Raw genomic sequence first — 27,862 nt, 5'->3', positions numbered from 1 at the left:
CTACTACCGTACTTTTAAATCCATACTTTTGAATCCAACAGTAACAGAAGAGTTTGTTCTTGTTTTCTCTTTTTTTATTTTTATTGTTCCCTCTTCCCACATTGATCTGCCGTTGTGTTTATTCCATTATGTATTTCTTCTCGTGTTTGTATCTGTCTATATTTGACTTGAGGCTTTGTGTGTTTCAGAAAGCCATCAAGGATCTTCACATTGATCTGAAGGCAATTGAACGAGACAATCTCGGCACCGAAAGTGAAAATAAAGTTCCCCCATCAAATAGCTGACAGTTGGTGAAACCTGGTGTATGTAATTGGTTTTCATGCATTGTGCCCAGATTTTCTTTACCAGATAGTATAGGTACAAGATTTGGGAGGCAGGGGATAATGACACAGGATTTGTTGCCACAAATATCTAAAAAATGTGATGGTGGAAAAGCCACAGATGGTTAAAACAAACAAGATCAAAATTATAGAGCTGTTATTTTATTAAATGTTTAGTTGAAATGTGTGTTCTATTTATTATTTACAAGATTGACACCTAAGAATGTTTGAAACTTGTTGTATGCTGTTATTTTACATTGTTGATTTTATACTTGTTACTTGGTTGTATATACCATATCTCTCAGGGCCGGTTCTACCACCTGCTGGTAAAGTGGCGCGTAACTTGCCCTCCGCGTAAAAGGATGTTTCCGTTCGACCACTCCCAGTAGTGCTATTGGCAGCATAAATCGTAGTTACCTGGCGCATAATTTATCGGCCACTTCGAGGGCCCGATAAGACTTTACCTGCTGGGCAAGTTTTGAGAGCTGAACATTATTAGCTGTATTTCTGGTGACATACAACTCAAATTAGTTTAGTATACTGAAAAAAGCATTATACTGTAAAAGTGATCGATATTGTATTGCAGGATTTTTGAGTTGCAATGGTCACACCAGCCTCTCGCATTGGTAGCATAGGAAACACGTTTTATACGTCAAGCTTTCGCAAAGAAACCTTAAAAGGATATAAAATCAAAACCTATTTGGAAATAATTTCAAATGGGATTTAATTTTCTACTTTTTCATTTTTCAGACACCAGGTATAAGTTTGTGTATGTATCCCAATTACTCCAAGCTTCCTCGTAGCGTAATGGCTAACGCGCTCAGTTCATAATACGAGGTTTGCAGGTTCGAGTCTTTATTATGACAAATCTATTTTATTTTCATTATTTGCGTTGTACTAGTTTGTATGCCTCTTTTCATACGTTCTTTTGTCAATAATATATTTCATTAAAATGTTCAATCACAATATTATGTCTACTAGGAGAATGCTTTATATGTGTGCTATTTATAGAAAGTGATGTTACGATTAATATAGCATATGAGGCTGTCGCCCAGTAGCAGATTCCCTATCACTTGTTTACGTAGTCTTCTTGTAAATGATTTCGAAGAAATTGGAAACTATTCCATTCCTGAATTCCTCTTCCTATGAATGGATATTTACTCCGATTAGTTCTTTAACAGTACCTTCCAACTTTATCTTCATAAAGTTCTTCTTCTTTCCCTTTGTGCCGTTAGGCGTCGGGACATTTCAGCCATTTACTAAACTTTCTTCTATCGTGCGCCATTCTCTGAACCTCACCCAGGGTCTTCCCTCGCTTCCTGATCAGTCCCAATATGTACTCCTCCCATTCAATCCGTGGCCTCCCTCGTGTTCTTCTTCCTGTTGGTCTGGCTCGCCACACCTGCTTCGCTTTCCTTTCATCTTCTATTCTTTCTAGGTGACCAGTCCAGCCCAATCCTCTCCTCTCAATGACATTCATTATTGGCTCCTGCTGAAGCTCATCTCTTACTGTGGTGTTTCTAATATGGTCTCTTCGAGTTTTCACGGCAACTTTCCGTAAATATCTCATCTCAGCGGCAACCAGACGGCTCTCCAGTTTTTTATGCACTGTCCAACTCTCTGCATGATATACCCGCATTTTTGTGTTTCTAATAATTTCTTTCTTCCCTACGATTGTGTTGTTTATACCATAGTAAACTTGATTAGCTTTTTAAATTCTGTTGTTTATTTCTGGCTCTAATTTTCCGTCCTCTCTGAAAATGGTGCCCAGATACTCAATTTGTTCTACTTGTTCAATATCCTCATTGTTCCACTTGATTTGAAGCTGTACTTTTTCTCCTTTGGTGAACTGCATGACCTTGGTTTTGCTCGCATTCACTTCCATCCCATGGTCCTGGAAGGCATAAGCCCATTCAGTAAGAGTGTGTTGGAGATCCTCCTCTTTCCCAGCCAAAATCAGAATGTCGTCTGCATAGACCAGGGATTGGACATATATTGGTCTCATGTTCCAGTTGCCAACCTTAATCACAAAGAGAAGAGGACTCAAGCTCTCATCCTGCTTTACTCCCTTCACCATTTCGAATTCCCTAGAGCATTCACCAGCTATTCTCACCACTCCTTGGACTCTATTGTACATGCTCCTAATGCGGCATAAGAGAGTCTTTGTTACCTTTTCGTCTTCAAGTGCTGCCCAAAGCTGTTCCCTTGGGACCGAGTCAAATGCGGCCTTTAGGTCGACAAATGCAGCTAGAACATCCTTCCCTCGACTAAGTCGTTTCTCTATAACAGTTCTTAGTGTATATGTATGGTCGTGTGTTTGTCGACTTGGCCTGAAAGCACACTGTTCTTCTTCCAATTTTTCCTCTACGTCTTGTCTCAACCTCCTCTCCAATATGCGAGAGTATATCTTTCCGGCCACACTGGAAAGACAAATTGCTCGATAGTTTGCACAGTCCAGAGTGGTGCCCTTCTTATGGATAGGAACAATAATGTTCTTCTCCCAATCCTTTGGAATCTTCTGAATGCTCCATGCTTGTTGGCATATCCTTGTCATCCATTTCACCACTGCCTATCCTCCATACTTCATCAATTCCGGTGAAATTCCATCCCAACCAGCTGCCTTGCCCACCGTCATTTCAGTGATAGCCTCTCTTACTTCACTCTGCATAATTGTCTCCCCTTCTTCTAGTTCTTCTTCTGCCCCGTGACCGGAGTCGTCTTGTAAATTCTGGTCTGCGCGGAACACATCCTCATAGTACGTGCTCCATGTATCAAGGATGTCCCGTGGACTCGTTTGGATCTTCTGGTTCCTATCTTTAATGATCCCGATTCTCTTTCCAGTTTTTCCTTGGAGGGATCTTAGTATCTTCCAAAACTACTTCTGATTATTTCTGTATTCTGATACCATTTCCTCACCAAATTCCTGCCAGTTCCTTTCTTATGCCTCTTGTACTTGCCGCTTTGCTTCATTACGTGCTTCAACATAGTTCCTCCAGTCCTCTACCCTTCTTGTTCTCATGTACTCCTTCCAAGCTACCTTTTTCCTCCTTACAACTTCCTTGACTTCGTCAGTCCACCACTTTGTTCGTTTCCTTCGTGTGTTTACTGTAGTTTTCCCACAGACCTCTTCTGATACTTTAATAATATTCATCTTAAATTCACTCCATCTCTCTTCTAAGTTCCAACCTCTCTCAGGTTCTTCTCTTTCTCTTTGCTGAAGTATTTCCCCCAACTTCTGAGCATAATTCTGCCTTACCTGTTCCTCTCTAAATGCAGAAATTCTTATTTTCTCAAATCGAAGATGAGAGGGTGTGGGTGTAGCCTTGAACCTTGTTTTCATAACCAGAAGCCGATGTTCTGTACTCATTTCTGCACTGCGGAAAACCCTTACATCTAGTGCTGCATAAGTCATGTTCTTAGTGTAACAAAAGTAGTCAATACAACTCTTTGCTCCTCGGCCTACTGCCTCAAAAGTTATTTTATGGATACTTTTATGGGGGAAGAAGGTGTTGCCAATCCTTAGCTCATTATCAATACAGAATTCCAGCATTCTTTCACCATTGGTATTGATGGTTCGTTCTGCTCCATGTTGACCCATACATCCATGTCCTCGACGTAATCTATTTCCGATCCTAGCATTCCAGTCCCCCATCACAATAACATGTCTACTTCTTTCCCTAGCTTTGTCTATAGCTTTTTGCATTTGAACATAGAATTGCTCCTTATCTACTTCTTGCATATCTTCAGTGGGGGCATAGATCTGCAATAGCGTAATACATTCTTCTAGTTCCAGATCCACTGTGATAAGTCTGGAGTTAATAGGTTCTCATCCTGTCACTTTGTTTTCCACTGCTTTGGACATAACGATGGCCACACCTTCTTTTGCCCGTCATTCCTGCTGACTCATGAGTACCTCATTACATATCCCTTATCCAAATTTATTTGGCCATTACATTTTCTCTTGGTTTCACTGACTCCAAGTATGGCAAGCTTGTACTTTTCCATTTCTTCGACTATTTTACCTCCTTCCCTTACAGCGAGGTCACATTCCAAGTACCAATTCTCATATACCTTTTCGTGCCAGGTTGTTCCCTTGTTATCCGTCCGGCTACTCTCATGTTTCTCTGAATAGTTAATTTCGCTCCACATGGGTTATTGGCCCTACGGAAGCTAGCATGATGAGGGGGCTGCCCTCTTAGCTGTCATGCCAGCCCGTTTTCTGTCAGGGTATCTTCCCTTAGCCTTTGGGGTCCACTCCCTATCTGCAAGGCAACAGTTTGTGGTTCGCAGTTCCTCTGCCTACTCTGCCGTTGAGGTGTTTACAAAGTTCCTTCTTCCGCTTTCGTAGCCATTGACTGCCAACTTCTGATGAATTTATGTGCCATTTCCTGCACACAGGCATCATCTGGCCTCCAAAAGGGGAACTCCGCCCGTAGCCGTTGGCCCCCCTTCTGGTTGTCAGGTTTGGTAATGGCCGCCTAACCCTCGGCCAGACAGTCGCAGGTTGTACCGTCTACTGTCACATACGGTAGCAGGATATTTCCTGATCTGACGGCTCATAAAGTTAAACATTAAAATGAAATGCATTATCAATAAATGGAAGCATGTGGAACTGAGTGAGGTCACAGAGCTAGTTGCAAAGAGAGTATCGTGGGGATACTTAATCAATTCACAGAAGCCTGCAGATAGAATGCTCAAAGGCAATAAGTCTGTAAGGAAGATGTGGGTGTATATACGTATATGGAAGCGCGTAAAAAAGAGTTAAGAACAATGGCAGGGAACGAAAATAAATTTATAAATGTAAATTAGAAAGACGGTGAAAACCTGCGTACCTTCTATTACGGAGCAAGCGACTTGACCAATCTACTTTGAGAATACTTTCTAAAAACCCTGCATTACATGACAGGTTATAACTGGCGTAAGAAAATGTAATCTTGAGATTTTAATTCCAATTAGGTAGGCCCTATTGATTTTGAAGCTCATAGATTAAAATCACGAAAGTTTGACATAAATCGTTGTCCATAACTCTTAAGACTCCCCTTATTAGGCTTTTTGGTGATAGTCAACAGATGCAAGCACAGGAAAATAAGACAATCGAAATGAGCTTCATACATCTGACGATAGATAGCACCACACTCGAAAGCGAGAAGTCACTGAAAATCAGTCTAGCCAACTCCGTATATCGGTGTCTAGCTCCGGGTAGCTACCCAGCGCTTGCGCGGAGGTGGTTGCACGCAAGGCAAAGTACCAGCTGATTTACACCCCCAGGCAGTTTACCTCCCGGGCAGCTGCCAGCCACTTTACCAATAGATGGTAGAACCGGCCCTCAGTCATGTAAATGAACTCCAGTGATCCTTCCTGTTAGTTTGTCATTGAAATTCTGATCTGACATTCCTTCCTCACAGTGATTATTTGTGTTATTTGGATTTGGAGTATTATTCTGACTTTTATGAATACAATATGAAAATGTAAAATAAGGAATTTAGGACATCATCAGAAATAATGATTTGGAAGTCAAGTGCAGTAATTTATACATAATGAAGTGCCAGAAATAGATCAGTCGTTTAAGCTAATGAAAATATTTTTTTAATGTTCAGGCAGCAACCACTGGTCTTGGAATTTGTCATACAGGTTCTAAAAATGGATGGAGAGCAGTGACTAACCTGCTAAAAATGTGACCAACACTACGCACATAAAAGAAAAAAATGCAAACTGCTCTAAAATTTTAAGAACTTGTCATTAGAAAAGAAGAGGCTATTCTTACCAAATTGTCTTGAATGTTACTGAGGTGTTGTTCTTATTGGGGAGGGGGTGGGGGTAGGAAGATGAATGGAAGGTATTCTCTGTTATGGCAGAAAACCTGAGACATTAAATGGAACTTTTTACCTTATAAGTAGCTACTCTCCATCTATTTCCTTAACTATGTTCTTACATATTTTATGTTCTTAATTTTTTATATTCGAGAACTTTCCTGGCATTATTCAAGCCGTAGGAACAAATGAAAGACAGTGACTTACCTGATAAGAATTGTTTCTTGGTATAATTTACAGGAGAAGAAACACTTAATATGAGGTTTCTGGTGCAATCTTTGGTAAAACTGTACTATATGCACCGCAACATAAGTTACATTAGTTGTAGGAGGGGGATGTGTTCATCAGCAAGCCTAGGAACACAACCACCTTTCTCTGGAAATGTATTTACTTCTATAAGAAAATATGTTACTTTTTCCATTCCATCCATGTCAAGCACTGCTATTTATAACAGAATGGCACTGCTCCTCCATACAAATAGATGTGATTGCCAACTGTGTCAAATGAAGTGGCCAAGGCTCTTATTAATCATTGCTTGAGGCATTATGTTAAGCACTACTGGGAGTGGCTAGCTATCCAAACTCCCAACAAGCTGATAGCAATTAAGAAGACAACTACCATGTGGCGGTCCTATTTTCGGCCTTCACGGAGAGAGGCCATAGTATTGTGTAGGCTGAGGATAGGTCGCGGATGATCTACGCACTCTTATCTACTAAAGACTTCACAGTGGCCCACATTCTCACAGAGTGCACCATTCTCTCTGGCCTAAGACAGAGCCTCGACCTACAGGAAACGCTCAAACTCATACTATATTAAAATTATAAAATTATTTTATTTATAACCACCTATTCAGTACTTTACAATACACTCATTGAATTATAATATAATATAATCATGAAGTGTCTAATATTGGGACAAGTTTCGTTCGACATAGCGAACATCATTAGCCATTAATGCAACAAAAACTAGGTCAGGGTCTTGAGCTTTATAGAGAATATTATTGCTGAACATCAATTCTCTCCAGCAACTTAAAGAATGATTAATATACTTTTATATCTCTCATTCAGAATATATAAAAATATACATCGGCTTATATGCGTTATCATCATATTAAAAAGTGAACTATGTCATAATAAAAAGTGATAATCAACAATCAAGACAATAAAAACATTAGACCTGAGGTTGTAACAATATATGAAAGTTAAAAGCAAAATTCGTCGTGGAGGACATTAACGGTGGCAATCTGTGGAATTAAAAACAAATATGGAACATGACAATGGATATTGTGACAAATATACGTCAATGTGTGAAGCGTGGATTAATATTGTGAGGATGAAGTTCCTTTGAATTCATAAATAAAGGTTCCAAGTTGAACTAGTCAAAGGCACATAACATTGAACAAACTAAATTTGGCGTATAACTTGAACTTCAGCAGAAGCAAAATTCATAAGAGAGGTGCAATCTTGCTGTCAGAAAAATACCAGTTAAGCTAGTTAATATATACACGCTAGCAAATAAAACTAGAAGTTTATATAATAAACTCATTAAAGAGTAGCGATGAAACTTGAATGTGGGGAGAGTTTTACCGATCCTTATAAGACAGAGAGCATATTCTGACGCAAAATAGAGTTTGAATCCTCTGGGACTGGTATGAGATGTCCGCTAGCATTGGGTGCTTGAAGCTGAAAACCGTGATTTCAATGCACCAATCGTTTGCTGTCACATGTCTGCAGCTCCTGCATCCTCTGTCCCGAGTGCATCCCTGCATCATTACGTGTGACTGAGTAAGAGGAGCAGACATGTTTGGTGACTAGTTGAATGCAACACAAAATAGTGCTCACGTTAAAACAGTGCATATTCATTGTCGAGTGTTATGCGAAGCACAGTTCTTGGAAAACCTGTGCGGAACTGTTTGCGCAAGAGTAAGACTGGAAGAAATTTGGCGAAACCTCCAGCAAAGTCTGCAATGCAAAACTTAGTAATAAAATGGCACAAAACAGGCTCTGTAGTGAATGAAAACTGTAACTATCCAAAAATGTTTGAATAGCAGAAAATATTGCTCGAGTGAAGGAAAGCTTGGAACTAAGTCCGACGAAATCTCAACACCGTTTATCAGTGCAAATGTGAATTAAGAAATTGTAGTGTTGAAACATTATAGAAAAGGACCTGCATCTGTATCCTTACAAATTCACAGTTGTGAAAGTGTTAAAGCGTCCAGGCGAACCCTCACACGTTGAGTTCTGCCAGAGGTTTCTGAGTGAAGTGGCGTCAGGACTTTTGGATCCCCCAGCATCCTCTGTGATGTTCATTAACAAGGGTCAACAATCAGTCCTATTGTAAATATTTTCTGGGCCAGTTTTATTTTTTCCACTCTGTATAGTAAGCGTTAAAGTGATGCCTTAATATAAGAATTAGTTTTTATATTGTTGAATACCGTTAAATATTGTATTCAGCATCAGCCCATATATACATATGATTTAATAATGTGCTGTACATGCTCAAAAATGGGATTTTTCTACATTTCAATAACTCAAAATATGATTGAAGTCCTAAGGTCATTCATGATATTGAGGTTACACTGTATTTCTTAACATTAATTAAAAGTAAAATATGTTTAAGGCTCTTGTTTCTCAAGTATTAAAGGGTATAAACAGAATTTAAACATAAATGTTCCTAAATTTCTAAGCAATTTTGTTTGATTTATAATAATAATAAAATGGAAATGGCTTACCATCTGACTAAAAATGTCTATAACAAAAGTTCTATATCTCTGAATGCAAAAATCAAACACTATTGCACTGTTATCCGGCCAGAGGCTCTATATGCAGCGGAATGTCTCGCCATGAACAAAAATGGCATGATGGAGAAATTGGAGGCCAAGGAAAGAAAGATTTTGAGGAAAATCTTAGGTCCAGTCAAAGACAACGGCGAGTTTAGGAGACGGCACAACCAGGAGTTGTACTCGCATGTGGAGAAAATAACTGATGTGATGCGAAAAAGGAGGATTACATTTTATGGACACATGGCCCGAATGAATTCAACGCAGTTAACCAACCGAATTTTCACTTTCCTCCAAGTGAAAAAGGCAAAGGAGGCATGGTTCAGTGAGGTACAGAAAGATCTGCAGGAGATTGGGTTCTCATTTGAAGATATCCAGGAGCGTGTCCCACTTAAGAAAAAACTCCAAGAACATCAGAGTTTCCTACCAAAGGAAAGGAAAGGAAAGGAAAGGAGCAACACCGTATACGAATGAAGGAATACTGGACCAACATTAAAGCTCAAGGAAAATTGGTGAAATGACGTGGTCCTTAGTTGGCCGAAACGAAACAAGAAGAAAGAATAATAATAATATTTTATAAAAAGAATGATTTGATAGAATTTAGTGATGTTTTATCAAGAATGAAGCATGCCATTCTTTGTTTAATAGTGGTTTTTTACAGGTATATTAGTGTTGTAGGTGTTATAGTGTTTGACAGACGTAAAAGCACTGGCAATACAGATGCAGTCAGCTGATGGTGTTCTTAAATGACAGAATCTCTAATGTAATTCTTTTTATTTGATCATTTCCACATAGCAGTGCAGACTATAAGACTATTTTTTAGCATATTTACAAGGATAAAAAGTCAATTCAGACCAAAGTTCCCCGAGAAAGAAATCTGGAAAAAAATTAAACCTTAAAACCCGTTTAGCAAGGCTATTGCTTTGAGCGTAAATCTAGTTCAGAAATTTATGAAGAGGCCTAAGGCAGTATTTTAGTAGTCATAAAACTATTGCAATATTTCAGTATTTATAAGAGAAATTACATAATCGAGTGGTATAATGTTCTTGAAAGTTACGTCATCAATGATAAGTCGTAATGTGCTGCAGTTTCATGCAATAAATCACTGTCCTCCATTTGTTTCCTTGTTGTATTATGCTGCTCGTAACTTGTCATTCTACCCTGATATTAATGTTATGGGACATTTTCTGAGCCAGCCAATGGTGCTTATGAACGTTTACACTGTGCTTGGCTCCCATCTTTGTTCCTTGTTACCAGTTTTCATGCAGTATCCAGCCTAGCAGTGTTCATGCCACTGCAATCTGTTGACATTGCCTTTATCTGTAAACAAGTAACTTTTAGGAGGAAGAGGATTATGCAGTGGAACACAGAAGCATATAATGCAAGATCTCTTGCCATAGCTTTCTTTGTACTGGGCGAGTTGCCGTGCGCGTAGAGGCGCGTGGCTGTGAGCTTGCATCCGGGAGATAGTAGGTTCGAATCCCACTATCGGCAGCCCTGAAGATGGTTTTCCGTGGTTTCCCATTTTCACACCAGGCAAATGCTGGGGCTGTACCTTAATTAAGGCCACGGCCGATTCCTTCCAACTCCTAGGCCTTTCCTATCCCATCGTCGCCATAAGACCTATGTGTCGGTGCGACGTAAAGCCCCTAGCAAAAAAAAAAAATCTTTCTTTGTGTTCTTGTGGCAGACCATATTTTAGGATGGAGTGGATGGCACCTCTGTTTCTTGTTTTCTTGTGCTAATTGAAAATGCAGGATTCTATGGGTTAGATGTCACAAAAAGAATTGATTATATTATTTTAAGTATACCTGTGGAAATGTGCTTACTACCAACAAAAAAACCTTGTGCAAAGAACAGGTGATTTGGCTTAGTATGTATGTAGTGCATATGTAAATATTACTCTGTACATAATTCTGAAAAAAAATATCACTTTCCATGTTTTGCTACTAGCAGACCTATTAATCATGCAAATCTTCCATACAGTTTTCAAAACTACTGAATCAGCTAAGTTTTATTTCTGCATTCCTCGCCATAATATTAATGTAGAGAGAATATTTTCTCTCGTGAACACTTGATGAACTGATAAGCGTTATAGATTTATACGATCATCAAAGCAATCTTGTTATGAAACCTGGAAAACTTAAGGTATAGTGGATTTTATGGCCATATGTTGATAAATAACCTGCTGGAGTGTATAATAGTCAGAAAAAATCTAGTAAGCTAAATCATGTAAAAATAAACTTGTTTCTTTATATTTGTACATACACCATTATTTATCCCTCCCAACTGGATCCAGCGCCAACCCAAAAATGTCGTACTTTCAGTTGTCATGGCAACTCTAATTATTACACAGGGTGACAAATCATGCCATATTATAGCCTAGCTAAAAACGTTTTACCCTGTTCCCTTTTTAAAATGAATGTGACTTAAGTTGGAAAGCAAGTTTGATATAGCCTACTTCTGGAAAACAAGCACCTTTTTAAACAAAACAATGGTTCCTATGTTACATGTAGAAAATTACAATCTGACATATAATATTTTGCTTAGATGGTTGGCATTACTAAGATACAGTGTGTGAATTGCAGCAAAAGAAAGGCTTCTCAGATTTAAAAAAAAATCACATACGATAAATTTAAAAGCCTGTAATGAAATATGTTTGTTCTAAACATAATCTTTTTCATTGTTTTCAATCTATTACATGTTATATCTTACCATTTGATGTTGACTCCATTGCAAGTTAAGGTAAGGTAACTCCTTAAGGAGACAAGTGCAGTGAAGAGAGTGTGTGTAAACATTTCGCAGGCAAAGTAGCTTAGTCATGACCTTGTGTTTAGTAAACAGTTTTATCATTGTTCAAGGCAAATATAAGGTGATAATATTCAAGTAAATGTTAGATACTGAGTTTAAGTATACAACATACAAGGTTCTCACTTAAAAAACAGTCTTGAATCAATTGATTAGCTTGGAAAAGTAAAAATATTTTTAAGGTGTATAAGAAATGCAAATAAAGATGTATTATTTTTAACTAGTCTAATTTGCTGTAATATTTTTAGCCAGCTTGCATCCATGAGCTTGTACAAATTTAGGAAGCAACTTGGATAAATTTCATATTCACCAGTACAAATACATTAGTGTTATAGATGGGACCAAAGAATGATTTTTTTGTGATTTATGAAGATATGTATATGGATTAATATTTTCTTGGTATAAATGTTAGCATTAATCTGCTTCAGTGTTTATAAACTGACAATGACAGCATCCTAAGTACTCAGTTTTTATGTGTCCTTAGTAATTAATTTGGTGGTTGTGCACAAAATTCTTCATACTCTTCTTCAGGCCTGTCTTGGGTTGCTATGCTAAGGGTCATAGTGCTTTTACTAATTTACAACATTTTTTTTTCTTTTCATACCGTCAGATCTTCCTTGGTTAAATAAGTTTCCTTCCAACGTTGTTAGTTTTAAGTTTGCATAGCCAAGGGTGTCTTTATTTTCCCAACTTTATTCTTTTTCCCTTTCCCTAACTGATTCTCAGATGGGCAAAACTCTTCCTCTCCAGATAAATGTATTTAGAAACATTGATAATATCTTGTTTTTTAAAACTACAAGCACTGCCACTTCAAATTGTATGCCATAATAAAAATTTCAGTGGAAAGATAGTCCATTGAATTTTTTTTTTTTTTTTTTACAAGTTGCTTTACGTCGCAACGACGCAGATAGGTTTTACGGCGACGATGGGATAGGAAGGGCTAGGAGTGGAAAGGAAGTGGCCGTGGCCTTAATTAAGGTACAGTCCCAGCATTTGCCTGGTGTGAAAATGGGGAAACCACGGAAAACCATCTTTAGGACTGCCGACAGATGAACGCTCTATGGTTTTATAAAAAAGGAAGAAAATGTCAAAAAAGTGAGGTTGACTGTTTTGTAAGTGGAAAGAAATAGGGATAATATACATAGGATAGTCATATAAGGAACATGAAAATGAACGCACAATGAGAGGTCAGAGCAGGAAGAGGGAGCGATAGAAAGAGAAGACGGGGACAATATCCACATCATCTTACACTGGAATCTTTCTTTCTTGAGGAGATTGGTTGGGATTGATTGTACACTGGAATCTTTGAATAAATAAGCTCTCTCCTCACCAACCCCAGTACTTCTCAGCCCCTGGCGAGCTTGTTTCTGCGTCATAGCTTCACCAGGAGGGCACAAATCAACACTCATTATGGGGTCATCTTGACAGATCTTCAGTCTTAACACCGGAAGTGTTCGATAAGAAGAAAACTAGATAAATACAGAATATGAGAAGGAACATAAGATAAAGATGAATACAGGTGGAAAGACTTGATTTGACACTTGCTCGTTTCTTTCCAATACCTACACAGGATAAAATTATCAACAGCTTTATTAATTTAACCATGAATGTTAGAAATACAGTACCATGTACTGTAAAAGACTGCTGCTAATTGAATCTTGAGTATGGTGTTGCATTGTGTTTGGAAAAAGAAAAAAAACCTGAAATTTTCAGCTCAATTTGTGTACCCTAATTTTTTTTCTTCGGGAATAAAAAAAATGATCAAAAATGCCCAGCCCTGTCCGTGACACCACATTTGACATCCATCGCTTGGAATTTCCTTTCTAACTTTGTACACGGTTGGCATCTCAGATCATTTCCCACTTGAGAAAATTGTGTTGCACCAGTCTCTTGATTTTCGCATTACTGTGAAATTTTTCTGATTTTTGGCTCAGGATAGTTTAATACAGTCCCATAAAATATTGATCCTCCACCAAAAATATGTTTGGGTAGTTTATATTCACTGACATCTTAACAGTTGCACATAGCTTATTACACAGAGACGAAAGAGTGCAGATGAGTTGAAATAATATGACATGATTGCTGGAAAATATATTGTGCGTCGAAACCTCTCGAAGCAGTTTGATGTTTCATTGGCTAACACCTTTTTACTTGGTTAAACAAATAGTTGTAATATTGTGTAGGTCTATCACAGTGGTGTGGATTCAAACTGAGCAAAATAAACAGAGAACAACAAACATACGAGGGTTATGGCATAAGTCATGTCCCAAACTGTCTCTCATGCATTCATTTTGTGGATGAGGTAAAAATCGCACGAAAGCACATCCTGTGAGAATGGCAGATGTTCTAGTACTTTCCACGCTGTTCTTGCATTGTGACATTAATTCTGCACGGAGCCTGATTCAGTATTGCAGTCCCATCGCCCTCTGCGTGGCACCTGTCTAATGCGACGCCATCTCATGCTGTGTCTGTGTACTACAAGTGTCAAGCTTTCCAGGACATATGACTGTCGTGACACAGGCTTTGCCACGACGAGAATGATAAATAATCAGATTGACTTCCTCCGAGCGGTAATGAGGGATTGTTCAATGGGCCTGGGAGATTTGCTACGTGTGAAGAGACGAAGTCCTCTATTTCCCAAAACCTTCCTTTATTAGCAGACTGATGAGTATGTATAATTATATACAGTATTTACAATCTCCTTCCTAGCTTCCAATGACGCTGACATAGAAGACTTGGCGTGGTCGAAGTATTGAAGTGAATACTCTAAGTCCACACTTGGACCTTATTATTATTATCGGAGACCTGACTGACAGGGCTTCCGCCCGCACTTCTAGCCGACTTGTTCCAAAAAGCCTCGATCAGGGTGTGTACTCCTGTTTTATACCTTCACTAACTTTCGCCTCCCTTCGAGAAGGCCATCGAAGTTTCCATCCTATGGAGAATGTCCTCAGACACACGAAAACGGAATTGCCTCTTCCGTTCACTCGCTACCCACCTTTTCTGAAGATATACTACGCACCTTTAGCAGGGTGCAGCTTATGATTCACCTACTTCGACCAAGCCTTACTTCTAATTACACAACTTGTGGCTCACAGCTTTTGGTGTGCCTTCAACTCTTAAATCTTGTATGATTCTTAAATTACTTATATCAGCATTATAATTATGATTCCTTGGCCTTGTTGCCATTACATAGTCATTACTATTAACTTATAATTTCCCTTATAATATTAACGTATATCTCAGCGACACCATTCCTCCTACGTCCCGGTCATGGTTTCGATCCTCGGAAGAATGAGTCCTGAGCTCCAATCTGGGGCTGACACGACACCTCCCCCCTTTGGGGAAAAATGAATGCAATACCTCTGCATTCATTTTTTACTCTTACTCTTACATCCTGTTAGAGTCTCCATGCTCTTGTTCGTGGGTGCGCTGTGCCAAGTTATCTCTGATACTTGCTCTACCTGTAGTAGGGCGTTCGTGTAACTCTAATCCCGACAGCGATCCTGAGTGGCTGAGGGCCCTTTCAGCCAGTCGAGGATGCTGAAAATGGACAGTAATGTCCTCATCAGAGACCTTAGCTCTGTGGTCATTAGCGATCACATTCTGAAAAATACATAAGTTGGGACAGCGCTCTCTACTATCTTCTATGCATTTACTTAAAGGTCTACACCTTCTACAGCAACCACAACAGTAACAACAACAGCAACAGACTATTATAAGTACTGCAAACAAAATAATACCAGTTACAATTTGATATACACTTGTATACTGTTGGGTCATTTGCATTTTAAATTCCTTTTCTTTCTGCATTACCAGTGCTTCTACATCTTCAGTCTTATGACTGGCTAACCTTAGGTCGCTTATATGATTCAGTAAGCTTCCTACTGTAACCCTATTTAATTCTGGTACATCCTCTAATTTGATCTCACTGTCTAATTGTTCACAACAATCATATATTAACATTACTTCTGGCACTAAGTCTTTCCTTGTTGTCGTATTCACTGAACCTGCACTCTGAATTTTACTTGTGGGACTGTAAACTGTACACAAGTCTGTGAATTGTATTATTCCCACACCATTTAAACTTATATCACTGGTAATATCCTGACAAACACTGGTGACCTTAGTTTCATGAGGCGATACAAAAATATACATGTTATCATCAATAGGTATCCATAAGAGTTCATAAATCGACATCACACTTTTCTTGTAATCTTCTGGAATAAAGCTAACACCAGTTAACAACTTGACAATACAACTACCCTTTGACATTACATTATTAATAGGAAAAATTGCCTTGCATAATCTCTGTCCATTGTCAGTCCACTTGCATTGTTTCACTTGTTCATCACTTAATTCTACATATGTCTGTCTTTCTTGATCAACTAATACATACTGTTTTTCATTAGATATATACACAAAATGGTTTGGATTACTCTTCATGGGAGAGGGGAAAGGTATACAATGGTACAAATTGTACTTTATTTTGTTAGTAAGAGGGGTGCGTAAAATATACACCAAGGTATCTCGAGTTATATATACACTCACTGATGATATTTTTAGAATCAAGTACCCATAAGTGACTTGCAAATCATATGGCAGATCATAACCCTTAGGGAAATCTCTTTGGGCCTTCTTATATGCCCTTACTAGATCATCGGGGCTTAACACTTGGACACTCACCGTGCCTGTCTGAGAACTTACAATACTATCTAATAAGATCTGATAATGCTCGTGCAATTGCATCAGAAATCCTTGCAATTCAATTAAGTGTTTATTTAATGATATTTGCATTTCTGATTGTCTAAAAGCCTCATTTATACCCGTTGTTTCATTCTGAATGTAACTCTTAAGTTGCTCAAAGTTTTCACTTAGCTTGAGTTCATTTGCTGTGATGTCATACAGGGTATTATTGACAGATTGCAAAGTTGACTTTACAACTAACATTTGACTTTTTGCTACTTGTATCATGGACAATTGTTCCTGTTCTGGTTCCTTAATTTTGCCCTCGTAATACATTGCATCACTGTCATCGAGCGTACCAAATAACGTCTTTGCGATGGTACCAATTGCATTTATTAACCCGCGCTTGCTTCGTTTCCCGTTGCCTTCCGGTGTTTCGATCCTAGTAATTTTCCTAATTAAATCTTTAATCCCTTGAATCCTTTGAAATTGTTGCTCTACTAACATTATCTCATGTTCGCACTTAATATGTACTTCCTTTTCTATCTGAATACAGAGGGTTTTAGTCTTCTGTAAATTTCTACGGGCTATCACAAATAGATCTGCCAAACGTGTAAGGTTAATATAAGTAACCAGTTTCCATTCTACAGTGTATAATTGTACTTCTCCTTGATAATCAAAATAGACTCCGGCTGTATTCTCGTACCGTTTCATCTTGAAATCCAATTGACTGGTGGGTATGGACACCCCTAGCAACATAACTGCGACGACCAGCATTCTCCAGGTCGTGCGGTCTGTCATCCCTTCCATTCCCTTCGTTCGTTCACCTCCCTGTAAGGTAAACAGCGACTTTCACTTTCTTGTCACTCTCCCTTACACACTATACTGTTAGGTGTTGTGGAACCTACCCTCAACTGTTTATCTGTACCTGAATACACACTTAATGTGACTGACTGTCTTACTGTAACGTTTGTCTTCTCATAATTATGCTCTGTACTAGTCTACTAGTATACTCGTGAGCAATTTAAATAAATCTACGAATTCTTTTTCGTAACTGATATCTCTGTAAAACTTCACTCTTGGGCAGCTCTAACAAAATTTTAGAGCCATCATTAGCCCATTCAAAAATTCTCTCCTTGTTTGACGTACCTGCGTTACTCCTCCTTATCCTTACGGACAGATGAAAGGCATCATTGGCAATTAAGAATTTGAATAGCGTCTGTTAAAGACTGCAGAGGATTTACCTCCAGGAATGGTTACAGAAGTTAAAGTTAAATACAGGTATGAATCTACCGAAGTGATCTTTTTGGATTGTACTCCGTACCCTTGGAGTCACATCTCACGGGATGGTTCTCAACGTGGTGAGAAAATTCCCTTCAGTGGATTCTGTTCCCACGAGAATCACACTGTTGTGGAAAATCACCGGCCTAATGGTGATATTTCCCAGGCAGGACCCGCCTCACTGGGTTCCATGCCTCACTCAGGACGCCCGTATTCGTGCATAAAGGACTAAATACAAGGCCATTCCCTAAGTGGAACCTTTAGTCGCCTCCTACGACAGACAGGTTCGAGTCGTGGTGTTATTCTGGCTGTGTAACTGTATGGGAAGAAGAGTACCAAAGTGTAGACTGTTGTTTGCGTAAATCCCCGACACCACACAGGGTTATCCTCATGATAACGACCTTCAATTAGATATCATATGGATTACATAAAACATTTATCTGTGAAATTTTTCTGTACCATGAATGAATTTCGTTTCAGTGGAACTAAGCTTGGCTTCACGCCCTTTCTGATTTTAATAATTACAAGCAGATCTCATTTATTTTACATACGACGCTACCTAATTTACTCATTTAATTTCTAGTGACAGTAAGTGAAGGCTTTTCAGAACGTGCATATAGCAAGTGTAGATAATTTTAATCCTCATTAAGAACTCGAATTCTCTCCATATTCAGTTTGAACCCTGCGGTTCATTTTGACGAGTTGATATCTGGACATACAGTCTCGTCACCTGTAGTCTTTCTGACGGGTACTTAGGACGTACTCACCATGGTACTCCCGTACCAAAATTCCTAGGTTCCTCTCTTACATAGGTTAAAATTTCTAGTACTTTCCTGATTTCGACGCGACCTGACAGAGTATTTCAACTAACTCTATCAGCGGTACACGATAATCCACAATGCCGTTGGAGTGAGGGAAGTGTAACTCACTGCGACCTAAATAGGAACCATTACCTTACATTCTTCTCTAATTAATGTACATTTTTAATCTATTCTGGTGCACGATAATTTGTCTACCACGCTTGTTTACCTGTAACGTGCAATTCACTCCCGATACCTTAGTAATCTTATAAGGACCTTGATACGGTGGAGAAAGTTTCTTTGAACGTCCCCTTCGTAGGGCATCGTTACGTAACAACACGAGATCTCCTACTTTGAATGAAACTTCATTCTTAGCCTTATCATAGTATTCCTTATCTCGTTCTTTGGTTTTAATTAACGTCTTTCTAGCTATTTCATGGCTCTCTTGCAGTTGTCTGGTTAACTGCTCCAAGACATTCTGGCATTCATTATAATTTGGCTCTGGTTTCCTTTGAAGAACACCAGGGATATTTGCCTTTCGCCCAAATATTAACTCAAATGGTGTATAACTTGTGCTAGTGTGCTTGGTCGTATTATACACAAACATTGCCATAGGAAGATAACTATCCCAGTCATCTTGTGAACTGCATACATAATGTCTTAAATATTCTGAGAGCACCCTATGAGAGCGTTCCAAACTACCGTTAGATTGCGGTCGAAATGCCGCTGTATGGACCTTCTTGATTCGCAATATTCTACATAACTTCTTAAAAACATCTGACATAAAATTTGCACCTTGATCTGTCAGTATAATATTTGGTATACCGAATATACTAATTACTCTATTAATCAGAGTTCGTGCTATGGTTTCTGCACTTTGGTCCGGCATAGCACTCGCAATTAAATACTTAGACAGCTGGTCTTGACAGGTGAGTATGTACCTGTTTCCTGCTTCCGTTACATTTAAAGGTCCTACCACATCTAGTGCTATTTTCTCAAAGACTGCTTTCGGAGTATCTGTGATCTCCATCTTTGCCCTTACTTCAGGCCCGGTAATCTTATTCTTTTGACACGATGGGCATGAGCGTATATACCTTTCTACATCCTTTTGCATCCCTTCCCATTGATAGTGGTCTTTTATCCGGGCATACGTTCTGGATATGCCCTGATGGCCTGATACTAATGACTCATGACATTCCTTAATAATCTCTAATTTCTCTTGTTCTGTTAGCTCCGGGCTAGCGTTCCTAGCCTCTTTGGTTACATCCTCACTATCACTACCTTCTTCGCTTCCACTCTCAGGCTCTGTCACCTCTGCCGTGGCGTCCTCGGATTCAGAGCTGAGTCTCCGTGGTTGCACATTATTATCTGAGCTAACAGATGCTCCTAAGGGGTCATTAGCTTCACGCTCCTCATTACTAGTCTCTTGGTTATTATCACTAGATTTAACTACTCGCACTTTCTGATCAGGCTCTTCGTTTCTAACTGGAATTCTACTTAAGGCATCTGCGTTGCAGTTACGCTTGCCTTCCTTGTACACTATCTCAAAGTCGTACTCTGCTAATTTCAATCGGAATTTAATTAATCTAGAGGATGGGTCTTGGACATTAAATACCCATTTCAAAGGCTTATGATCTGTTACTACCGTAAAATGCCTGCCGAACAAATACGGCCTAAAATACTTCACACTCCAAACAATTGCTAGTAATTCTTTCTCTGTCACAGAATAATTTCTTTCGGCCTTATTTAAAGTCCTGCTAGCGTAAGCTATCGGCAAATCCTTACCTATCTGTCCTTGCGACAGCACTGCTCCTAAGGCCTCATTACTAGCGTCTGTGGTCAATATGAAAGGTTTCTCAAAGTCTGGGTACTGCAATATCGGTTTCTCTGTTAACTTTTTCTTTAAGATCTGGAATGCCTGCTCTTGCTTATCCGTCCATTCGTACGGTACTTCCTTCTTAAGCAGCTCGTACAGTGGTTTCGCTATCTTACTATAGTTCGGAATAAACCTACGATAATAGCCTGACAAGCCTAGAAATCCTTTCAGCTGTTTCGTAGTGGTAGGCTGAGGATATTCTCTTACTGCTTGAACCTTTCGATCATCAGGTTGAACACCGCCCTTAGTAATTACATGTCCTAAGAAAGCTACCTCCGTTCTTAGAAATTCGCATTTATCTGGACCTAATTTGAGATTTACCTCTCTCAATCTCTGAAAAACATCACGTAATCTCTGATTGTGGTCCTCTACAGAGCTAGCATACACAATCAAATCATCCATATACGCCAAACATTTAATGCCTTCTAAGCCTGCTAGTGCTGTTTTCATCAAACGCGTAAAAGTTGCTGGCGCGTCTCGAAGTCCCATAGCTAATCTCTTGTATTCATAGTGCCTCCCTAAGGCAGAAAATGCTGTCTTTTCTCTGTCCTCAGGCTTCAGCAATACCTGATGGTATCCACTGGCCAGATCCATAGTGGAAAAATACTTCGCTTTTCCTAGGGCATCTAATATTTCAGAAATTAATGGAATAGGATACGTAGTTCCTATGGTGACGTCGTTCAAAAGTCTGTAGTCCACTACGACCCTCCACTTCTGCTTACCAGAAGCATCTAATTTCTTTGGGACTAAAAGGATGGGACTAGACCATGGGGAAGTCGAAGGAGTAATAATATCATCCTGCAACATCTGATTTATCTGACGACCTATCTCTTCTTTCTGAGCCTCGGGTAACCTATATTGCCTCACATGAATTGGAGGTTGATCTACGCGTGTGGGGATAGCATGTTGAAGTATATTCGTATGCGTTAATTTATCCCCTTCTAAGTGAAAAATATCCTGATAAGCCATGCAGATAGCGTAAATTTTCTCCCTGTCTTGGGGAGCTAAGTGATCTACTCTAAGCAGCTCCCGTATTCGCTGCGTTCGAGATTTACCTTCCTGATTATGATTATTATTATCATCCCTCTGCGCGATCGGCCTCTTGGCCTGACTATCGCCCTTTACAGCTATGGTTTCTTCAACCTTGTGTACCTCCGCTGTATTTTCGCTTTCTACATCCAGTAACTTAACTACTGGGCTTTTTAATCGCCACTCCCTGTCAGTAGTGTTCAACATACTAACGAGTGCGACATAATCCTTGGCTTTCGTTAAACACTCAGCTAGGTATACACCTGGCTTTACTTCCTGCCGCTCTATCAAGCCTTCGGCTGACGGTTTGTCTACTTCTATGGCTACGATTTTCTCCACTCTTGGTTCGAGCACCACCCACATATCCTCTTTCGCCCCTAGTGGGTATCTTTTTCCTGCTATCACAGCATAGCCTTCCTTATAATTTAAGATGCTGTCTCTTAACACGTCCTTTCCAATTATACCGTCTTGTTTCAAATTAAAGTCGTTGTCCACTACATGGAAGTCTGGACATCTACCACCAACGGGAATTCGAACTTTTCCTTTGGTTTGCTTCGAACCTTTCGTTATGCCTCTTAACTTCAGAATTTCCTTGCGGTTAACCCAAGCACCGTAAGGAACACTACCTTCCTTAATAAGAGAGACATCACTTCCTGTGTCGATTAAAAATCTTAAGGCATCCTTACGCCCGGTTACCGTTATTAATACGGTACCCTCTTCATGCTGTCCGACCTTACTGGGACTAATGGTCTTATGGGAGATCTCAAGCGTCCCTGACTTGTCTCCCTTATCTAGTTTAAAGCCTCTCTCTCGGTTTTAAACCAGCATTCTTTAGCTGAATGCGACCATCGCCTACAAATTCTACATCGCGTCTTTTCGCGTGTTCTATCACGGGAATTATTATTATTATTACCGTTACAACTCTGAACATTCCTAGTCTGTCTTCTAGGCAAGAACTCTGTTCTACCTTTGGGCTCGCTATCGCATCTGGTGCGACACTGCCACTGTAGGTGGCCAACCTTGCCGCAAGCGTAACAACGCCTGAATTCCGGCTTCGAATTTCTACGTGGGCACTCTGCCTTTTTGTGCCCTCTTTCATTACACTTAAAGCATTTCGGTCCCACCTTATTCGCGCTCTGTTGGTAACCAGAGGTGCGCACTATGTTCACCTCGTTACCGGTCTTACCGGTCTCTCTATTTCTGTTTTGGTTAGCTAATTTCTTTCTACACTGCCGTGCCCAATGGCCTGGCTTTCCGCAATAATTACATTTTATCTCTCCTGCGGCGTTTCTTCGAGGAGTAAGGGATTCCTTTGTCTTAGAACTCTGATTCTTCTGCTTACAATCTCTAGCTATATGTCCCTCCTTATTACAATTAAAGCATATTAGCAGCACCTTGTTATAATGGGGAGATTTACTAGGTTTTTGCGCCCCTTGCGTGGCCTTGCCTTGCCACCGACCCTTCGTGTAGCTTACCGGCTGGGTGTGCGCGCCTTCTTTTCTAGAAGCCGTACTATTCCTGAGGAGTGCCTCTCTCTCCTTCTGGGAATTAATCATGGCTTCTTCTTGTCTAGCAATAGCTACAGCCGCCTCAAAAGTTTGAGGGCTACGATCCTGTAGCTTACCCTGTATTCGCGCTGTATGAATCCCCTGAGTGAAAGCCGCTATCGCGATTTTCACTAGCATTCTGCGCTGCCCTTTACGATATTCTATTGGTTCATTCTCCAGGATAGCGTTTCGAAACATCAACGCCATTTCTTCAATTCTATGGGCCCACTCGGCCACGGTTTCTTTCGGTCCCTGGCTTTTTTGGAACAATTGACACAAATACAAGTCAAAAGTGCCCTGTTTTCCATAATATTCCCAAAGAGCTTCCTTAGCTCTTTCCCAGTTGATTATGTCACATCTAGATAATAACTTTTCGCGAGCAGAACCCGTAATCTTTGTCAAAATATATTTAAAGAATAACGGTTGGTCCCTATCCTTGATCATACTCTGTGCGGCATCCACATTAGCAATAAACTCACGCAATTGCTCTGGTTTGGCACCACTAAATTCATGACCTATTAACCGATATCCCTCAGTAACTGACACGTATAAATGTCCATCCTGTGCATCCCCAGCACTATCATAGTCAGAAACATTATCTGGCACATCATTGGGTACATTGGAATCTGCCATATTTACAACACTTGTGGGTACTTACCACTGCCCGAATATCTGCTGTCTTCTCTCGGTGTCTCGGCGTTGAGCTCCTCCAGGTGCCTCCTGCTGCTCTCCTGTCCTGATGTCCGCTTCCTTCTGCGTAGGCTGGAACGGTAGGCCTCTCGTCTGCTGCTCTGGACCGGATCTGCGAATCTTCTTGCTTGAGCTAGCCTCTTCTGCGTGGCTCTTAAAAATCTGTCTCTTCACTGAGGCGGAATCGAACCCAGTACCCCGCAGCTGCACACCAGTTTAGTTTTTCCTGTCGTGACACAGGCTTTGCCACGACGAGAATGATAAATAATCAGATTGACTTCCTCCGAGCGGTAATGAGGGATTGTTCAATGGGCCTGGGAGATTTGCTACGTGTGAAGAGACGAAGTCCTCTATTTCCCAAAACCTTCCTTTATTAGCAGACTGATGAGTATGTATAATTATATACAGTATTTACAATCTCCTTCCTAGCTTCCAATGACGCTGACATAGAAGACTTGGCGTGGTCGAAGTATTGAAGTGAATACTCTAAGTCCACACTTGGACCTTATTATTATTATCGGAGACCTGACTGACAGGGCTTCCGCCCGCACTTCTAGCCGACTTGTTCCAAAAAGCCTCGATCAGGGTGTGTACTCCTGTTTTATACCTTCACTAACTTTCGCCTCCCTTCGAGAAGGCCATCGAAGTTTCCATCCTATGGAGAATGTCCTCAGACACACGAAAACGGAATTGCCTCTTCCGTTCACTCGCTACCCACCTTTTCTGAAGATATACTACGCACCTTTAGCAGGGTGCAGCTTATGATTCACCTACTTCGACCAAGCCTTACTTCTAATTACACAACTTGTGGCTCACAGCTTTTGGTGTGCCTTCAACTCTTAAATCTTGTATGATTCTTAAATTACTTATATCAGCATTATAATTATGATTCCTTGGCCTTGTTGCCATTACATAGTCATTACTATTAACTTATAATTTCCCTTATAATATTAACGTATATCTCAGCGACACCATTCCTCCTACGTCCCGGTCATGGGTTCGATCCTCGGAAGAATGAGTCCTGAGCTCCAATCTGGGGCTGACACGACATGACCATAATATGGTAACACAATGCAAATGTGAGGGAAAAGAAATAGTTGCAATGACTTATGCCTCAACTCGTGTATTACAAATTGACAGCAGCTGTTTTTGCAGTAGAAAGTTTTAGGATTTATAGTTATTTAGTTGGGAGGTTATGAAAATGTGTAATAAATAATATATAGCTGGCAAAATTTACAGTAAAACATGTGTTTTAGGAATTGAAAATGCTATGGCAAGATCGGTGAAAACATAAAAATGAAACCAATAGCATTTGTTTTATGTTGCACTTTATGCATCTTATGGTGATAACGGGAGAGGAGTGGGAAGGAAGTAAACATGGCCTTAATTAAGGTACAGTTCCAGGATTTGCCTCATGTGAAAATGGGAAGACCATCTTCAGGGCTGCTCATTGTAAGTTTCGAATCCACTATCTCCTGAATGCAAGCTGACGGCTATGTGACTCAAACTGAGTAGCCAACTTGCTCAGTGAACCAGTAGCTCTTGGCTTAAATATAATATGATTATGTCAAGAATAAACTGTGGTAACAGTGACTAAGGGGACAATCTGGAGATAGAGATCTCCATTTCATGAAATGTCTCTTCAATAATAATAATAATAATAATAATAATAATAATAATAATGTATTATCAAAACCTATTGGAGATAATTTAAATAGTTCATGAGTCATTTTGAACGTTTCTGATCTGTTTTCCTCTGTTTAGTTTCATTGCAATTTTATTGAAAGTTATGAATGTAGTAGATACTGTACATGTACATAAAATGACCAAATGACCACACATGCTTGACATGACATAGGGTTTTATTGACACCAACGACGAGTGCACAAACACACCAACAGATTGCACTGGACAGCAACATGTCAGTGATGCCGCATGAAACCAGTGTACAGTATAAAAGCTGCTGTCGTGGGAGAGGCCATCAGATGCGCCTGTAATTGCAGCATGTTCTGTATCATATGAAGTGCCATCTGTTGGTCATTTTGTGTACTGTATTTTGGTGTCAATAAAACCCCATGTCATGCCAACCATGTGTCATTTATTACCTCTCTACTTCCAATATTCCGTGAAGTATTGGTTGTCAAATGTTAAGACTTTTGGGTCACCCTGTTCATCAGTCACGATTTGCCATGTGAGGAGTTAAGCATTGACTAGTAGCTCATCTATTTATTTTGCAGGCTTTGCCTGTATCTTATACTATGGTCTGTTCTTCTTTAAAAATTAGAAAGTGTAATTCAAAAGAATAACAATACCAGAAGGCAAATTTTAAATAGGTGTTGTGCATGTGTTATGACATATACCCAAAAATGATGTCCTTATAACAACCCAAATCCCACACTTCAAAAGAAAAATATTTTTAAATGTGTTGCACAGAGAACACAGCACTATTCACTTGAGAGAGGTTGTGAGATTTTAGAGATTTTGGCTGCCAACCTCAAGACTCGAATGAGAAGAATTCCCATCCCTACTCCAGACTGTTCCCTTAAAGGTTTTGTTGGCATATTTAGGAACCATGCTTGTGCACCTTAACACATTTCACCCCGATTTTAAAAAGCAAGATTTCTAATTACCAGTATGCATTTTTACAAAGTAACTAACTGCATATCTGTAGGTATTCTTTGTCATCATGGTAACCTGCAAATTCTACAGGAAAATTTTCAACAAAATGTACATTCTTGTAAACACAGTCTTTCATTGCAAGTTTGTTTGCAGTTTGTTGCTTTAGACAAAAATATTTTTATCGTATGTGCAGTTTTATCACCACTGCTGAAGCCTTTTAGTTATGGGTGAAATATACAGGATTTGATCTTGCAATTATATTCATCCTTTGTGCTGTATTTTGTGATATTTAGAGCCAACTCATTTTTGTAACATGCAGTTTTTCTTTGTGTATTGTAAAGATATGTTTTAGCCACCATATTGTTCCAAATTCTTCCTCGGCTGTGGACTTGTAAGCACTATTGAATTGTGAATAAATGAAAATGTGACATTTTGTATTTATTTTAATTACTACCTGAAATTCCCTAAACTTAACACACTTGGAATTTAAAATTTACTTATTTTAACTTGTCCCTAACCAAGGAATCAAGGAAGATAAATCCATTAAGAGGAGCTGCTGTACAAAGGGAGTATGCCATAAAATAAAATAAAAAAGGAGCTGTTTTGTCCACTGAAAGTAAGTATTTCATTTTATAAATTTGTTCCTAGCTTCGTTTTAAAAACTGTGTTGTAAATTTTCCTTGATGCATTACACTTTGGTGAACTTCATTGTGCATTTGTCTGTTTAGTATGTAAGATGTAAACGGGATTGTAAATAAGGGTTACAGATTTCTTCATGTGATTATGAGGATATTTAGGGCCTGTAGTAGGGGTGTAAAGGAGAGGCCGTTAAGTCACTGGTAAGACCCCAGTTAGTATGGTTCTTGTGTATAGGACCCTCGCCAGGATTACTTGATATGAGAAGTGGAAAAGATTCAAAGGAAAGTGGCATAATTTGTTCTGGGCAATTCCCAATAAAAGAGTAGTGTTACAAAAATGTTGCAAACTTTGGGCTGGGAAGACAAGCGCTCGATTAAGCAGAATGTTTCAAGCTGTCAGTGGAGATCCGGCTTGGAATGATATTAGTAAATGAATAAGCTTGAGGAGTTTTTAAAAGTATGGAAGTATAAAATGAAAACAAAGTTGGAATTCAAAAGGACAGATTGGGGAAAATATTAGTGTATAGGAAGGGGAATTATAGATTGGAATAATGTATCAAGGGAGATGTTTGATAAATTTGTAACTTCTTTGAAATCATTTACGAAAAGACAAAGTAGTGATAGGGAATCTATCACCTGGACGACGGTGGTATGGACATACATCGATAGAAATCTTCCGTGCTGCCGTTTCGCGTGTAATCATAATCAATTGGATCGCCAACCTTCGAAGGGAGATGGCGTCATAAGAAGAAGAAGATCTAGCTAACAGTAAATACAAACTTGAATTTGAAGAATAGTATAGGTTATGAAAACAGGGTGTGAGGAGCAAATGGAGAGGAAGTACAACGTCAACTGGACATACTGAGTGAGTATATTGGTAACTAGCTGACGTGCCTGTGCTTCTCTATGAAATTCTACATTGTATACAGAATTGTATAGGAAGTAGTCTACACCAGTGGTATACAAACTTATTTTTTGG

The 27,862-nt window shown here is 39.4% G+C and overlaps 2 protein-coding genes across 3 annotated transcripts in view; one reads left to right on the top strand and one right to left on the bottom strand.

Moving 5' to 3' along the window:
• Positions 1-534, top strand: part of LOC136882131 (TP53-regulated inhibitor of apoptosis 1) — a 31,954-nt gene extending 31,420 nt beyond the window's left edge. For both annotated transcript variants that reach the window (XM_067154662.2, XM_067154661.2), the window contains exon 3: positions 189-534. In XM_067154662.2, coding sequence (XP_067010763.1) covers positions 189-284 — 96 coding nt within the window. In that variant the 3' untranslated portion in view covers positions 285-534. The remainder of the gene's footprint in view (positions 1-188) is intronic.
• The window catches only part of Cisd2 (CDGSH iron sulfur domain 2), a 64,027-nt gene extending 52,310 nt beyond the window's left edge, over positions 1-11,717 (bottom strand). Inside the window, exon 1 of the mRNA XM_067154660.2 lies at positions 11,625-11,717. Coding sequence (XP_067010761.1) covers positions 11,625-11,643 — 19 coding nt within the window. The 5' untranslated portion in view covers positions 11,644-11,717. The remainder of the gene's footprint in view (positions 1-11,624) is intronic.
• Between the last annotated feature and the right edge of the window lie 16,145 nt (positions 11,718-27,862).

Source organism: Anabrus simplex, chromosome 10, assembly GCF_040414725.1.
Source record: "Anabrus simplex isolate iqAnaSimp1 chromosome 10, ASM4041472v1, whole genome shotgun sequence".
Classification (NCBI taxonomy): domain Eukaryota; kingdom Metazoa; phylum Arthropoda; class Insecta; order Orthoptera; family Tettigoniidae; genus Anabrus; species Anabrus simplex.
This window is presented reverse-complemented; position numbering and strand designations above follow the sequence as displayed.